The sequence below is a fragment of the Podarcis vaucheri genome (genome assembly GCF_965113315.1).
Source record: "Podarcis vaucheri genome assembly, chromosome: 1".
NCBI lineage: Eukaryota > Metazoa > Chordata > Lepidosauria > Squamata > Lacertidae > Podarcis > Podarcis vaucheri.
The window spans coordinates 127,836,426-127,851,635 of NC_138759.1; the positions used below are offsets into that span (position 1 = coordinate 127,836,426).

The 15,210-nt window shown below is 44.2% G+C and overlaps 1 protein-coding gene and 1 long non-coding RNA gene across 4 annotated transcripts in view; both read right to left on the bottom strand.

The window, feature by feature from the left end:
• Positions 1-5,367: 5,367 nt before the first annotated feature.
• The window catches only part of CFLAR (CASP8 and FADD like apoptosis regulator), a 35,953-nt gene continuing 26,110 nt past the window's right edge, over positions 5,368-15,210 (bottom strand). For all 3 annotated transcript variants that reach the window (XM_082196962.1, XM_082196964.1, XM_082196963.1), the window contains 2 exons: positions 9,432-9,909; positions 5,368-6,769 (listed from right to left, as the gene is read on the bottom strand). In XM_082196962.1, the coding sequence (XP_082053088.1) occupies positions 6,634-6,769; positions 9,432-9,909 (614 nt within the window). In that variant the 3' untranslated portion in view covers positions 5,368-6,633. The remainder of the gene's footprint in view (positions 6,770-9,431; positions 9,910-15,210) is intronic.
• LOC309525747 lies at positions 8,122-9,425 on the bottom strand. The gene is made up of 2 exons (XR_014216527.1): positions 9,279-9,425; positions 8,122-9,060 (listed from the first exon to the last, which is right to left on the bottom strand). It is a non-coding gene; the product is annotated as an uncharacterized lncRNA (long non-coding RNA).

The following is a 15,210-nucleotide window of genomic DNA, read 5'->3' on the forward strand; positions in this document are numbered from 1 at the left end:
TTCCGCCTGCTTGACGGGAGTTCCCTGAGAAAGCTGGATGTTGCAATATATCAGGGACATTCCCCGCACAGAAGGGCAGCGGGGGCTTTGCTGCTAGCTTGCGTTTCCCTTTAAAGAAATCGCCGCCTTCTCTTAATTTTGTAATAAGACACGGAAGGATGGGAAGGAGCCCCCTGTGATTGCTTCCTTGGTCCTGGGAGGTTTTTTGGGTGTTTTTTTCTGCAAAACGTGCATTTAAAATGCGCTCAGTACGGGAAACATAAAGCATTCTTTCTTGTTCTTAGGTTGTGAGATTTGTTGAAATGGCGTATGTTTAAGAGCTGGCAACTTGCTAAACATTGCTAAACTTTTTAAACATTGCTAGGGAGTCGCCAGCCTTTCGGGCGGGGGGGGGGAGACGACACATGCTTGATAAGTTAGGGAACTCTCACGGGTGCAATTTCCCTTTCCCCTAAAACCAAACATGCCCAGGCAAGTTTCCCAAACCCCCCTCCCCCCCTCCAAGCCAGATCCTTCTGAGATAAAGGTAAAAAGTCAAATCCATCCCATCGACAGCAGATGTCCTTGAATTCGCACGATTCCTACAGTGGTGACCTAAACGTCTCATCAAATGCCGGATTTACGTATTAACTAAACAAGCTATAGCTTAGGGCCCCACTCTCTTGGGGGCACCCAAAAAATTCAAAGGAAAAAAACACCTGGATGTACATTTCCGAAATATAAGATAAAAAAATGAAATAAAACCTACATACAGCAACAGTGTTGTAATGCCTGCTAGCTTGCTCCCTAAAATATCACTGGTTTCTCTATATAGGGTGCCAACATTTTGCATGTGCAAATGGCTTTAGATATCCATTAGGGCCATAAATTACCATATATAGTGTTATAATAATTTTAAGGTCAGAGAGAGAAAGAAAGAGAGAGTGACCTTAAAATTTATTTATATATATGTGTGTGTGTGTGTGAGAGAGAGAGAGAGATGTTCATAAATGTACCAATCAAATATGTAAACCACATGTCAGAAACCCACAGAAAACTCCTGAAACCTTTTTCTCTCTCCCAAAATGACCTCAAATATTTCTCTGCAAGGTCGAAATGGGAAATCTCCCCTTTGTCTCTTTGCTCACAAATCCTGTCTTCAGGGCACGTTTAAGATATGAATAGGGTGTGAGCCCAGTAGTTATCATAACAAAAGAAAGGCCAGGCTCCCGGGGTAATCCAGTCCAGTGACAATTAACAGGTAACCTGGCAGACATCATAAAAACAACGCACTCAGATTTCTGCCTTTTCTGTGATGTAGGTATGATGTATCTAGGGGGTGGTCTTGGGCTACACCCCTTCTGTGATGTATGTGAACTTAACCTGTTAAGTTCCGACCCCAACAGTATGTTTCTGGGGGTGGTCTTCTCCACGGTGGGCAATTTCAAATGTCTATGGTCTCCCCCCCCCACTCCCTGTAGGGGGAGCGCCCTTTAATAAAGATCAGGCTTACTAGCTGCTTTGCTTCTCAATATTCTCTGGTTTGCCTCTTGTTATTTTCTCCTACCAATAGAGAACCTAACAAAGGACTCTATATGGGCTCTTGGGTACCCCATAAGGGAAAAGGAGCAGTTTTTATTCTTATAAAAATAGCATGCATTCAACACAAAAATCAGTAACAATTTGTTGTTGACAAAGGACAGCTGGGCATATAAAGTGCCCCATTATCTTCAGTAGCTTAGGGCCTCATCAAAACTAAATCTGGCCCTGCACATCACATTGGTTTCCTTCCACTGCCAGAACAGTAAAAATGGATCTGGCGGATTTAGGGCCTGTTGTTGTTTATTCGTGTCCGACTCTTCGTGACCCCATAGACCAGAGCATGCCACGCACTCCTGTCTTCCACTGCTTCCCGCAGATTGGTCAAACTCATGCTGGTAGCTTCGAGAGCACTATCCAACCATCTCATCCTCTATTGTCCCCTTCTCCTTGTGCCCTCCATCTTTCCCAACATCAGGGTCTTTTCCAGGGAGTCTTCTCTTCTCATGAGGTGGCCAAGGTATTGGAGTCTCAGCTTTAGGATCTGTCCTTCCAGTGAGCACTCAGGGCTGATTTCCTTCAGAATGGATCGGCTTGATCTTCTTGCAGTCCATGGGACTCTCAAGAGTCTCCTCCAGCACCAGAATTCAAAAGCATCAATTCTTCGGCGATCAGCCTTCTTTATGGTCCAGCTCTCACTTCCATACATCACTACTGGGAAACCATAGCTTTAACTATATGGACCTTTGTTGGCAAGGTGATGTCTCTGTATGTAAACAACCTCAATTCACAGTTGTTCCTTCAAGCTCATGGATCACGGAAACGTACCTTGATAACATTTTCGCATAGTCCTGGCTCCCCACCCTTGGCCACACCTTGTCGTGTTCTGTATAGTTAGTTAGTTACCTGATTGCTTATCAGCGATGACCCTGAATCTGACTCTGTGTGTTCTGCTGTCATTTGAGAGCACTGCATTTGAAGCGATACAAGGATGTCTGGCAATAGTTCACACTTGCATCTGAACCATCATTCACCTATGTCAGGTGTTTCACAGGTGTGCCTCTTTCTGTTGCGAATGGATCAGAGTGGGTTCATATATCAGGCCAACTGGGTTGTTTTTTTTTGGGGGGGGGTTTAAATAAAAAAATATTTATATCTTAAAGCTGTGGGGTTGCGAACCCCCGGTACAGACACCCGATCTGATCTCCTAAGCATTTTTTCCTACTCTTCCCCCACTCTCAAAAAGAAAACAAGGAAAATAAATAAATAAGCAGATTGGGCGCATTGAGGTGGGTGGAAACCAGTGCCCTCTGGGGGATGCAAGTTTTCCCTCTTCTCCCATCATCTGCAGCCCCATTCTTCAGCCCAGACACTGAAATCCAGCACCAAGTGCCTTCTTCTGGCAGTTCCCCCACTGAGAGAAGAGAAGCTTCAGGGGACCAGGCAGAGGGCCTTCTCAGTAGTGGTGCCCGCCCTGCGGAACCCCCGGTACAGACACCCGATCTGATAATAATAATAATAATAATAATAATAATAATAATAATAATAATAATAGAAAGAGGAGGGTTGGGGGGGATGTCTTTGGCAGTCCCACCTACCATTGCATCCAGTATTTGTTAATTATATGCGATTTTGGCTTTAGGCACAATCCCCGGAACTTAACCTCTGCGTAAGTTGCAGTTTGGGATGCGGGTGGCGCTGTGGGTTAAACCACAGAGCCTAGGGCTTGCCAATCAGAAGGTCGGTGGTTCGAATCCCCGCGACAGGGTGAGCTCCCGTTGCTCTGTCCCAGCTCCTGCCAACCTAGCAGTTTGAAAGCACACCAGTGCAAGTAGATAAACAGGTACCGCTCCGGCAGGCATTTTCATGTGCTCTGGTTTCCATCACAGTGTCCCTTTGAGCCACAAACACCGGCTGCCTCGGACTGAAAGCGATATGAGCGCTGCAACCCCATTGTTGTCTTTGACTGGACTGCCCAGGAGTCCTTTACCTTTTACCTTTTTTTTACTGCAGCCCTTGTGTGCATATGGTGGTAGTGGGGAGATTCTCCCCCTCGTTGTTAAAAATCAACAAGGAAATGAATAAGGAAAAGGATAGGTTTGCAGATGTTGCTGCCTTAATATGAATAATCATTCAACCCAGTATTATGTACATTCATAAGAAATTCCCACTAATTTCAGTGGGATTACTTCTAGGTATCTGGACAGGTTTGCAACCTTACAGTTGGATCCCACATGAGTTATTTCCAAAGGCAGCTGTAATATTGCCTGCTGCAACAAAAGGAACAGAAAGTATTGTGGCACCCTACAGATGAATGTATTTATTATTTTAGTCTTTAAGGTGACACAACAATCTTAGCTCTTTATAGAGAGTTCAGCATGCTTAAGACTCAAGCTCCCTAATTCCGCATAAAAATTAAGGAGCGAGCCTATTACCAGAAGAGGCACCCCAGAGATCCTGTAACACTGAAGTACTGTCAAGTGACCAAAACAGGAAAAATTCTAGCCTTTTAAGGCATGTTAAGAGAGCAGTTTATTATTTAACAATGAGTCTCTTAAGGCAAGATTCAATTTAATATCTGAAATACTAATATAATACCTGAAATATAATAGTTTAATATTGGTTATAGGAGAATAGCCAACACTGACTCCCTGTTCCTCCCCAGCCCCCTGCGCCTACCACCCCAGTCCTTGCTCTCTTCCCAAAACTGCTCTAGAGGATTTTCCAACCCTCCAGAGCAGATCTTGAGAATGTATGAAGGATCTAGGAATTGGGGCGGAGGGTGTGTGGCCCATTGCACCAGCAGAAGTCTGATGGGCTGGTAGATATTCCCAGCTGGGTATCACTCATAACAGAGCATAATTTTCAGAATGTCTGCAAATATCTATTAGAAATCCCCAAACTTCAGTCAGGGAAGTCATACAAGCGGAATACAATAAAGTATGACATTTGCACACCCCTAATATCTAGTTGCATTTCCCATTTGGTCTTTGTCATGTTCCCCCATGAACCATCATTTGGCAACTAATCCACAAACAGTTTTGTGCTACGTCACAGAAAGCCTACTCAAAAACACTGGATTCAATGGGGCTTAGCCCCCGCCCCCAAGTATGTGTTATTAAGACACCGCCCAAGTTATGCAGAATTAAGGTATACTTAAATCCCTTGAAATCAATGGGACTGAAAAAGGCACTAACTCTGCAAAGGATGTACACCTGGAGCCTCTTTTGTTCATAAATGGAGTCGTTCTCATATCAAGGATGTGGATCCCCAGATGTTGGGACTTCAATTCCCATCAGCCCCAGCCAACACAGTCTACGTTCAGGGATGATGGGAGTTGTAGTACCAGCAACATCTGGAAGGCTACAGGTTTTCTAAATTAACAATGGGTAATGTAAGAGCCATTTAAAAATAATTAAAAGGTTCTAGTCTTCTCAGCCCTAGTCTGCCCATGCTTATTGAGTAGCAAATTCTACTGAGTTCAGCAAAACTTATTCCCAAGTAAGGGCATGTACTGTTTTAGTCTTAGATCATGCTTAAGTGTGAGATGAAAAAAGTACCAAAAAAACCTGATCATTGGTTTTGCTCAATTTCCGACATTGCACAGTCTCATTTCTTTAAAGAGAGAGAAATAAATGATAAGATACTGAATTATACTAAAATTCATTTTGAAAGCTACAATATTAGAAACCAATTTGATTGTTATCTTAGTAGAAAAGTGGAATGCACATATTAAATAAACTTAAATAAATTCATGTAAAAGAGCATTCAAGCAGTCATTTAGAAAAACTGGGCTTCTTTAGATCCCATTAGAAAGAACTTTTCAAACAGAAACAAATTAACAGGGAATAATGATCGAAAAGAATCTTTAAAAAACAGCAACAATCAAACGTGTAGGTGAAATACGCATATCTGAAAAAATAACCAGTATAAATAAATATATTAATAGTACGTGTCCGAGTCTCAAAACCTTGTTTCTAATTAACAGTCAAGCAACAATCAACAACAGAAAACACCTTCCAATTCAATTCAACATCAAGGATAGCAGATCAATCTTCCCCCGACCAGGAACAAACAGAACTCTTCCTATTTTCCTGTCACACCACCAGAATGTTCAATTTTTAGTCTCCTTTTTTACAAAATAAAAAATAAAAAAGGGACTACAATTCCCATAATCCCCAGCCAGCCCAGCTAATGGTCAGGGATAATGAGAGTTGTAGTCCAACAACAATCTGGGGACACAAAGATGAAGGGCAGTTTACCACCCATGTGAGAGTTTATTTAATCAGCCATTAACACAAAGAGATGAAGCCCCAGTAAGAATAGTGCCGTACCTGTTCTATGCGACGACAGAGCTGTGGGCTGTCTGTACTTGGTAGAAAGCTGGTTTTGTTACTTTGAAGTTCTAGAGATGTGGGATATTTTGGGGTACACGCAAGGAAGATGCTAAATATCGCCCCAAAGCCGAAAATTCTGCACACACACAATTCCAGCATGTAGGTTTCAGAACTTTGACCCTGCAGATGTTGCTGTACCCCCAATCCTTGGCCACTGGCACCTGAAGTCCCCAGCACCTGTTTTTAGATCTTCAAGAACAACAGAAAGAGCACAAAAACAAGGCCCTTGTTCTGCCAAGTTTCTTTCCCCCCCGTAGCCTTTACACCAGATTCTTCTGACCAAGAAACAGTGCTCTCTTCCATTTACGTGGCTCAACTGAGCCACATCCTCCGTTTATTGTCGCTGCCCCATGACTCTCCACCTGTGAGTTCAGACAGATCTATGGTGCCTGAGGCCTGCACCTCTCCTTTCCATTGACCTTGCACCCACCCCCAAGTGGAAAAAAGGGCAGAAGCGAACTCTCAAAAGGGTTGTGAGAAAGAAGTTTAAAAATGAAGAGGTGTGATCAGTGAGGTCTATTAGTCTTCTATGTTGCGTTAGATTATATTGTCCTTTAACCCAGCATCTATCTATCTGAACTTTGGGAGCCTGCTGGCTCAAAGAAGGGACAAAATCCTACCATAGCTGGTGGTTCTTGACCTTACAGGGGGAACCAATGGATGGCATTCAAAGGAAGATCTCCCAGGGCACACCTGCTGCGAGTTAGGCTTGGCGTATTTAGGTGTCAGAGAGGAAAAGCTTTTTCCTTAGGGTATGCTTCAACATGACAAAATACTGTTCCATGGGGTGAGTCCTGTTTCGCGAATAAACTCTGTTGTTCAGCTCCACCAGGATATCCAGCAGATGCAACTTCCTGTAAGGGAAGAAGAGGGAGGAAAAGAGTGACAGTTGTCAATAGCCACATAGCAATCTGTAAAAAGTACCGTATTTTTTGCTCTGTAAGACGCACCAGACCACAAGACGCACCTACTTTTTGGAGGAGGAAAACAAGAAAAAAAATATTCGGAATCTCAGAAGCCAGAACAGCAAGAGGGATCGCTGCGCAGTGAAAGCAGCAATCCCTCTTGCTGTTCTGGCTTCTGGGATAGCTGCGCAGCCTGCATTCGCTCCATAAGACGCACACACATTTCCCCATACTTTTTAGGAGGAAAAAAGTGAGTCTTATAGAGCAAAAAATAAGGTAATTTCCAGATGAACAGCTCTTGACTTTGCCGTAATATTTAGGCAACTGGACATAGTGGAGCGTATCACAATTTAAGATGGTGGGCAGATAGCTGGGGTCTCACCTGCACTGTGCTTTGCAATATGCTCCATAAGCAAAGCATAAAGGCGGGGTGGGGGGAGGAAAGAAAAGGAGATTGTTTTTAAAAATGAGGAAGAGAGGCGGGAGCTCAGAGCTCCTTTAGACCACCCCTTTACAATGCTCCTGGTTCCTCTCTCCAGTGCTATAATAATAATAATTTATCTCTTTGAATAATAATAATTTATTATTTGTACCCTGCCCATCTTGCTGGGTTTCCCCAGCCACTCTGGGCGGCTTCCACAAAGACCAAAAATACACTAATATATCATACATTAAAAACTTCCCTGAACAGGGCTGCCTTAAGATGTCTTTTGAATGTCAGGTGGTTGTTTATCTCTTTGAATAATAATAATTTATTATTTGTAATGGCTAGAACATGGGTAGGCAAACTAAGACTCAGGGGCTGGATCCGGCCCAATCGCCTTCTAAATCCAGCCCGCGGATGGTCTAGGAATCAGTGTGTTTTTACATAAGTAGAATGTGTCCTTTTATTTAAAATGCATCTCTGGGTTATTTGTGGGGCCTGCCTGGTGTTTTTACATGAGCAGAATGTGTCTTTTTATTTAAAATGCATCTCTGGGTTATTTGTGGGGCACAGGAATTGGTTCTTTAAAAAAAAAAAAGTCCGCCCCCCCACAAGGTCTAAGGGATAATGAACCGCCCCCCCGCTGAAAAAGTTTGCCAACCCCAGGCCAGAACATTGGCTTTTTAAGTGAAAGCAGTTCCTTAGGTGCCGAAATTCCAATGGATCAGAAAAGACTATTTATGTATGCAACAACAGCCTATGCGACAACAGCTGCTCGGATGTTACTTGCCCAGAGATGGAAAGAAGACAGAGAAGAATGGCAAATTAAGTTGATGGACTATGCCAAATGGGCAAAAACAACCGGGAGAATCAGAAATCAGGAAGAGCAAAATTTTAATAAGGAATGGGGGAAATACATAATTTACCTTAAAAACCATTGTAAACAATTAAAACCACTAGCAGGATTGGAATAACACTTGTAGTTCAGTGTTGAATTTTGGGTATACACTATGCTGTTTTAAATGTGCATTTCATATTTGACTTCACTTAGCAATGTTTTCTTTCAAAATGTTTAAGATTCTTTTTTTTTCATTAACTTTGTTTGTTTTAAATATGTATTCTGTAGTTGACCTCCTTTGTAATGTTTTATTTTGAAACCTTTCGTTTCCTCTTCATTATGTTGCTTTGACTGTATACTTTATATTGGACTTTCTTCAGAAATATTTGATTATGGATTGTTTTTACTGGTGTTTAATATGCTGTAAACCGCTTTGAGATTTTTCTTAAAAATATAAGGCGGTATAGCAATGAAATTAATAATAGTAATAATAATTTAAAAGATTTGGATTAATAGAAAAGACACAGGAGGAAAAAGTTAATACAAGGACCCACAAAGGGGAGGTGGGAAATTCAGGAGATACTTTGAAAATCTCTTTTTATGTTGGTTGTTGGATAATCGATTGTAAATTTCTAAAATCTGAAGAACTAAATAAAGTTATATATATAGATAGATCGATGATAGATAGATAGATAGATAGATAGATAGATAGTGAAAGCAATTCCTCAGAGGGTTAAGTTCTGCAACCATTCCCATATTTCCGTCCATTTTCTGCGGTCATACAAAAATGCAACACAGGAACCACCCATAGGAAAAAGTGGAATTGTCGTATTTTTCGCTCTATAAGACGCACTTTTTCCCTCCTAAAAAGTAAGGGGAAATGTGTGTGCGTCTTATGGAGCGAATGCAGGCTGCACAGCTGTCCCAGAAGCCAGAACAGCAAGAGGGAGAGCTGCGCAGCGCTCCTTGTCTAATCCCCTTTTGATGTCACCCAAGCTAGTAGCTGTCGCTCGGTCTTGTAGCAAGTTCTGTCTTTTAACCATACATTGTGCAAAGTTCTTCCTTTTGTCTGTCCTGATCTCCTACCTAGCATCTTCCTTGGATGTGTGTGGGGTGGGGGGGTGATATAAGTATCTTCAAGGTCCAGGGTATCCTGATGAAACCCTTCGGTTGTTTATTAAATTGTTTAGTACAACATTTGATTCAGAATATTTTTTTTTCTTGTTTTCCTCCTCTAAAAACTAGGTGCGTCTTGTGGTCGGGTGGGTCTTATAGAGCGAAAAATACGGTGCTTTGCTGTTGTTCACGTTGAGGAAAAAGCCTTCTCCCTCCCCCCTCTAACTTTCTACCTTTTCTGCGGCTCAGTCAGAAGGTCAGCTAGAGCAGACAGGTAGTAAGAGGATGTACTCTGCGATCTCTCCAGGTGTGATGCATCCAGCATACATTGGCTCCAGAGAATGTCTGCTCCTTGCGGGATGGTACACAGATCTCCGTCTGTCTCTATTAAGCTGGTATTTTCCTGCCCGCTTCCGCGCTCAACATAGTTCTGGACGAAAAACAGCTTGGGTTTCCCCGAGAGATAAACACACGCATCGCCGGTAAAGAAATTCTTCAACCTCTCCAGGGAGAACGCAGGAGCGCCCTGGTCTGTGCAGAAGATGCCTTGTTCGTTTCCTCGACTAACGAGGATGCAAACGAAGCAGTCATAGTCCTTGTGCTGCTTCAGCCTCGCGACTTCGAACAGCTCGCGCACCAATGAGTCCACGCTCGGGAACATGGAACAGCGGACTTCAAAGGACAGGGCTCTGAAGGCTTCTGTCAGCATACCTGGAGAAAGAAAAGAGCCCGGAAAAAAGAAATTATGGAAGGGTCTTGCCAAATGCAAAGTGGTTCTTTTAAAATGAGATTCAGAGGCAATACAAAGCACAAGAGAGTGAGAAGATTTAAGATTTTATTCTAAACAGAAATCCATAGATACATTGCCAAGCAAGCACTTCAATCTGCCACTAATTATTATTATTATTATTAATAATTATTATTATTTGTACCCCGCCCATCTGGCTGTATTTCCCTAGCCACTCTGGGCAGCTTCCAACAAAACACTAAAATACAATAACGTATTAAAAATTAAAAGCTTCCCTAAACAGGGCTGCCTTCAGACGTCTTCTAAAAGTTTGGTAGCTGTTGTTTTCTTTGACATCTGGTGGGAGGGCGTTCCACAGGGTAGGCGCCACTACCGAGAAGGCCCTCTGCTTGGTTCCCTGTAACTTGGCTTCTCACAGTGAGGGAACCGCCAGAAGGCCCTCGGTGCTGGACCTCAGTGTCCGGGCAGAACAATGGAGGTGGAGACGCTCCTTCAGGTATACTGGACCGTTTAGGGCTTTACAAGTCAGCACCAGCACTTTGAATTGTGCTCGGAAACGTACTGGGAGCCAATGCAGATCTCTCAGAACCGGTGTTATGTGGTTCTGGCGGCCACTCCCAGTCACCAGTCTAGCTGACGCATTCTGGATTAGTTGTAGTTTCTGGGTCACCTTCAAAGGTAGCCCCACATAGAGCGCATTGCAGTAGTCCAAGCGAGAGATAACTAGAGCATGCACCATTCTGGCGAGACAGTCCGCGGGCAGGTAGGGATGCAGAACTCGCAGCCCTCTGGATGTTGGTAGAGTCCCAACTCCATCCCTGACCGTGCTGCCAGATGGGACCAAGATTCCCCACACCTGGCTTACCTGCATCCAGGTGGGATTACGGCAACACTTTCTACGTCAGGTAGCCTTTGAAGGCGGTTTGGAAACAGCAACTGATACAGCACAGGGCTGCCAGAACACTGCTGAATGCTCAAAGATCTGAGCATGTTATTGAGACTTTACATTAACCACACAGGCTGCCTATATATTTCCAGGCCCAATTTAAGGTGCTGATATTTACCTTTAAAGCCCTGAGCTGTGAGTTCAGGGATTCCACCAACCATGCCCTCCCACACCAGGAGATCATTCATTCCACTACCCTCTTCCATTTTCTTCTTCTTTTTCACTCAGCAAGCAAACAGCCACCGTTCTACAACTACTGAGCATGCTCAGACCTCCCTAAGCTGTTTTAGAGGAAGCGATTCGATTCAGTCCTTCATAAACACTAATATACAGTCTAGCCAACAGAGGGCAGGATTGCATCTTTATACCTCTCTCTAATTCATGAAAATTTCCACGGAACAATTTTACCCCAGAGGATTATCAGCAGGAAGCAAGACGGGCGTAGAAACTTCCTCCAATATAATAATAATTATTAAAAATAATTTATTATTTATACCCCGCCCATCTGGCTGAGTTTCCCCAGCCACTCTGGGCAGCTTCCAATCGAGTGTTGAAAACAGTACAGCATTAAATATTAAAAACTTGCCTAAACAGGGAATATAAATATTAAAAAACAGTCAACCTTCTCACAAAAAATCCCCAACCCAACATGATTTTTTTTTTGCAGGGGTGGTGGTCAGGGAGATCCCCAAACATTGGGGAGATCCCCAAACGAATTAAGTATTTAACCTGAGGTACCACTGTACCTTCTTGCCCGATAATTCTAGTTTTCTCCCACCTATCCAGATACAGAGATCTTGGCTGTAGTTATACCACATCCTTACAATAATTAACCTGCATACATTTAATTTTGGCGAGACGTGTTAAGCTGTGCATAAAACTGCCTCGTCTCCCGAGATGGTTGCTGATGAGAAATAGAAGAGAAAAGGTTACTGTTCCTTTTCTTCCTCTGTTCTCATCCCCCCCTAAAGGCAAAAAACGGCCTCGACTGCACTCATTTCTGCTATTTTTAGCCACTTGTGTGTTCCAGTAGCATGTATCAAGCCCTCAAGAGATTTTTATTTTTGCTTATGTAAGAGACGCGTGGGGAATTTTTCCAAAAAACAAATAAAGGCTGGAGGTGAAGCAGGGGCATGTAAGGGTTAGACTGGGCACCCCTTTTAAAAAATGTTGCAATCACATTAAAAAAAAACCCAAAGGAAACAAAAAATATATTTTTGTGCAGTTTCATGGGGGGGGGGGAAGCAACACGCAAAAATGCTTTAAAGCTTGTAGAAAAAGACTGTTATGGACAGAATAGACAATAGTTTTATAATGAGGATAGATTACATTCTAACTATAAAACTGAAGCGGAATACTGTTTTGCAAGCATCAATTAGGCACCTCTGCTTTTTCTCACGAGAATGTATTCCTAGGCCTGGTTAGATCCACCCCAAAATCCATTAATGGACCCAATTGTGAGTACAGAAGAGGGGGATTAGACGTGTGAAGGAGCAATTGATCCCATTCAGAGAGTTCAGGTAAACTTATCTAAGATGAGTTTCCCATCCAGGTTTGTAAGCAGATCTGATTTCACAATTTTTCTCATTCCCCACCACTTTGAGCTCGATTCCGGCTGATTACTTCCACAATAGGAAATCTACAGAGAAGGGAAGGCAGATTCTGCAAAGAATTGGCACCAAGCCAAGCTCTGACCAGATCCCAGAAGCCCATTCAGCACCTTGCAGATTTCAGCAATGATCAGATAAAGGATCTCGCCTGGTCTACGCACATGCATTAAGAATGAGGAGGGAGATACCACTTCTGAACCTCCTTATAGATTAAAAAACCAAAACCAAAATCCCAGTGGGCAGAGAAATAGCACATTGGGGAGTGGGCCAAGCGAGAATCTTACAAGAATCTAGCTTGTTCCTGCTGTTTATTGGCAATGAGATTTTGTTGAATAGGAGAAAATTAAAAATGAAGCCGCCCCATGCAATCTGAAATGAGACTCTTGAGAGTCCCATGGACTGCAAGAAGATCAAACCAATCCATTCTTAAGGAAATCAGCCCTGAGTGCTCACTGGAAGGAGGTTCCTGAAGCTGAGGTTCAAGACTTTGGCCACCTCATGAGAAGACTCCCTGGAAAAGACCCTGATGCTGGGAAAGATGGAGGGCACAAGGAGAAGGGGATGACAGAGGACTAGGTGGTTGGACAGTGTTCTCGAAGCTACGAAATTGAGTTTGACCAAACTGGCGGGAGGCAGTGGAAGACAGGAGTGCCTGGTGTACTCTGGTCCAGGGGGTCACAAAGAGTCGGACACGACTAAACGACAACAAGCAACAAAACCACTGCAGCATTTTTATTCATTTGGTTTTCTCACAGCTACATCCTAACTTTTCCCAAGCAGCTCATAGCGGGATTTCAGGCTTTTTCTCCCTAGCCAATTTTATTTGCACAGCCACCCTATGAAATAATGGATTAGATGAGCAGATTGGCTCGTTGTCACACAGCGGGCCTTCATGGTAAGGGGTTGTCTGAGGATCTGGATCCCCTATCTTTTACTCTAATACGTTAACCGCTGTGTTGCGCTGTGCTGGCTACCATCTCATTGTGCTGAAAATATAGACCGGGACTAGCCCTTGAAGTCGGAAGGATGTGGAGGAAAAAGCACAAATTTTCCTTCTCCGATCAAAAGTGGATGTGGGGTTCAAGGCAAAAAGGAAACACAAAGTGATACATGCAAGGCCGTATCCAGACAAAGCTTTCCACACAACAAACAGGAAAGAAAATGCTTATAAAATATAAGTTTCCCCACCCCCGACTGCCCTTTTACTACTGAGTGGAACGAGCGTTGCAGGAACCTACAGATTATGCTTTTGATTATGCCTCCCCAACTGCATGCTATCTTGACTGTACTTTTTCCATTTCTTTTAAAAAACATGGCATCCATATTGTCTTATTTGGATTGTTCTGGGTGTTAAGTTGTGGGTGAACATATCAGACGACACAGTGATTCTTCAAACAGCTCTTGTTTATTCACAGGCCAGAACAGAACTGAACTGAAGGATTCAGCCAGCCTGTTTATATAGAGCTCCACTACAATGCAACAGTAACCATTTTCTGTAACTATCCAATCACTGAACGTCACTTTCAATCCCTTATTTGCATATGTGGACCCAAGTGGAAACTATCTACAGTATCCCCCTGCTGGCCCAGGGTGAGAACTTCAGTACATAACACCCCTCCCCACCAAGATAAGGCGTGAGTTACAATTGTATATATAGCACTACACGTAATGGTTCAATTAGGCACAAAAGCATATCGGTTACATTTCACCTACTTCCATTAGACCAACAGTATTACATGTCCAACAACATAGTCCTTTAAATAAGTTGGGCGCTTGGAAACTCTGCCAGACCGCGGGGGACCGGCACCCAGGTCCGGGGGGCCGCCCAATTCTTGCTGAGGCTGTGGCACGACCCTCGGTGGCGTTGAAACCAAATCCCCTGGATCCGCTGCTGTGGGTGGAACATCCACAAGTGGAGTTGGCGGAATGTCAGGCATGGCAGAGGTCTGAGTCTGTGGGAAGTCCGGCAGACCCTCTGAAACGGCTTGGTTCAGCTCCATGCCTGCAGTTTGTGAGAGAGGTGTAGGTGGAGCCTCGCCATCTGTAAGTATCTGTTCCGGAGCCACGAGCGCAGTTGGGGGCACTGCGGTAGTGTCCAAGTCCCCAACCCTGTGCCTAAGCTGGTCTATGTGCCAGCGCCACAAACGTCCGTTTTCGAGTGCCACCTGGTATGAGCAAGGTCCAGTGACTCCCACTACTGTGGCTGGCACCCAAGGAATGTCCCCCACAAAGTTCCAGGCAAAGACCTGGTTTCCTGGAACAAAGGACCGTAGCGCGTTGGCACAGCCCGGGGGTTCGGCCATGGCAAAGTCCGGGTGCAGCCAGTCGAGTGGAGATCTGAGGCGGCAACCCATAAGCAGTTCGGCAGGACTCCGCCCTGTGGCCGCACAAGGGGTGATGTGTTGCACGAACAAGTATTCAGTGACCCGCTCGTGCCAGTCTCCCCGGTCCGGGCGCGTCAGTGCCTCTTTTGCCGAGCGCACCATTCTCTCCGCTTGCCCGTGGCTGGATGGATGAAATGGTGCCGTTAGGGCATGGTGGATGCCCAGTCCCAAAAGATACCGCTCAAAAGTGCATGAGGTGAACTGCGGTCCGTTGTCGGAGACGAGGACATCAGGACACCCATGCGTCGCAAAGAGGCCTCGCAGCACCCGGATGACTGCCTCGGTAGTGGTGGAGGGCATCAGGGCCACCTCCAGCCATTTGGA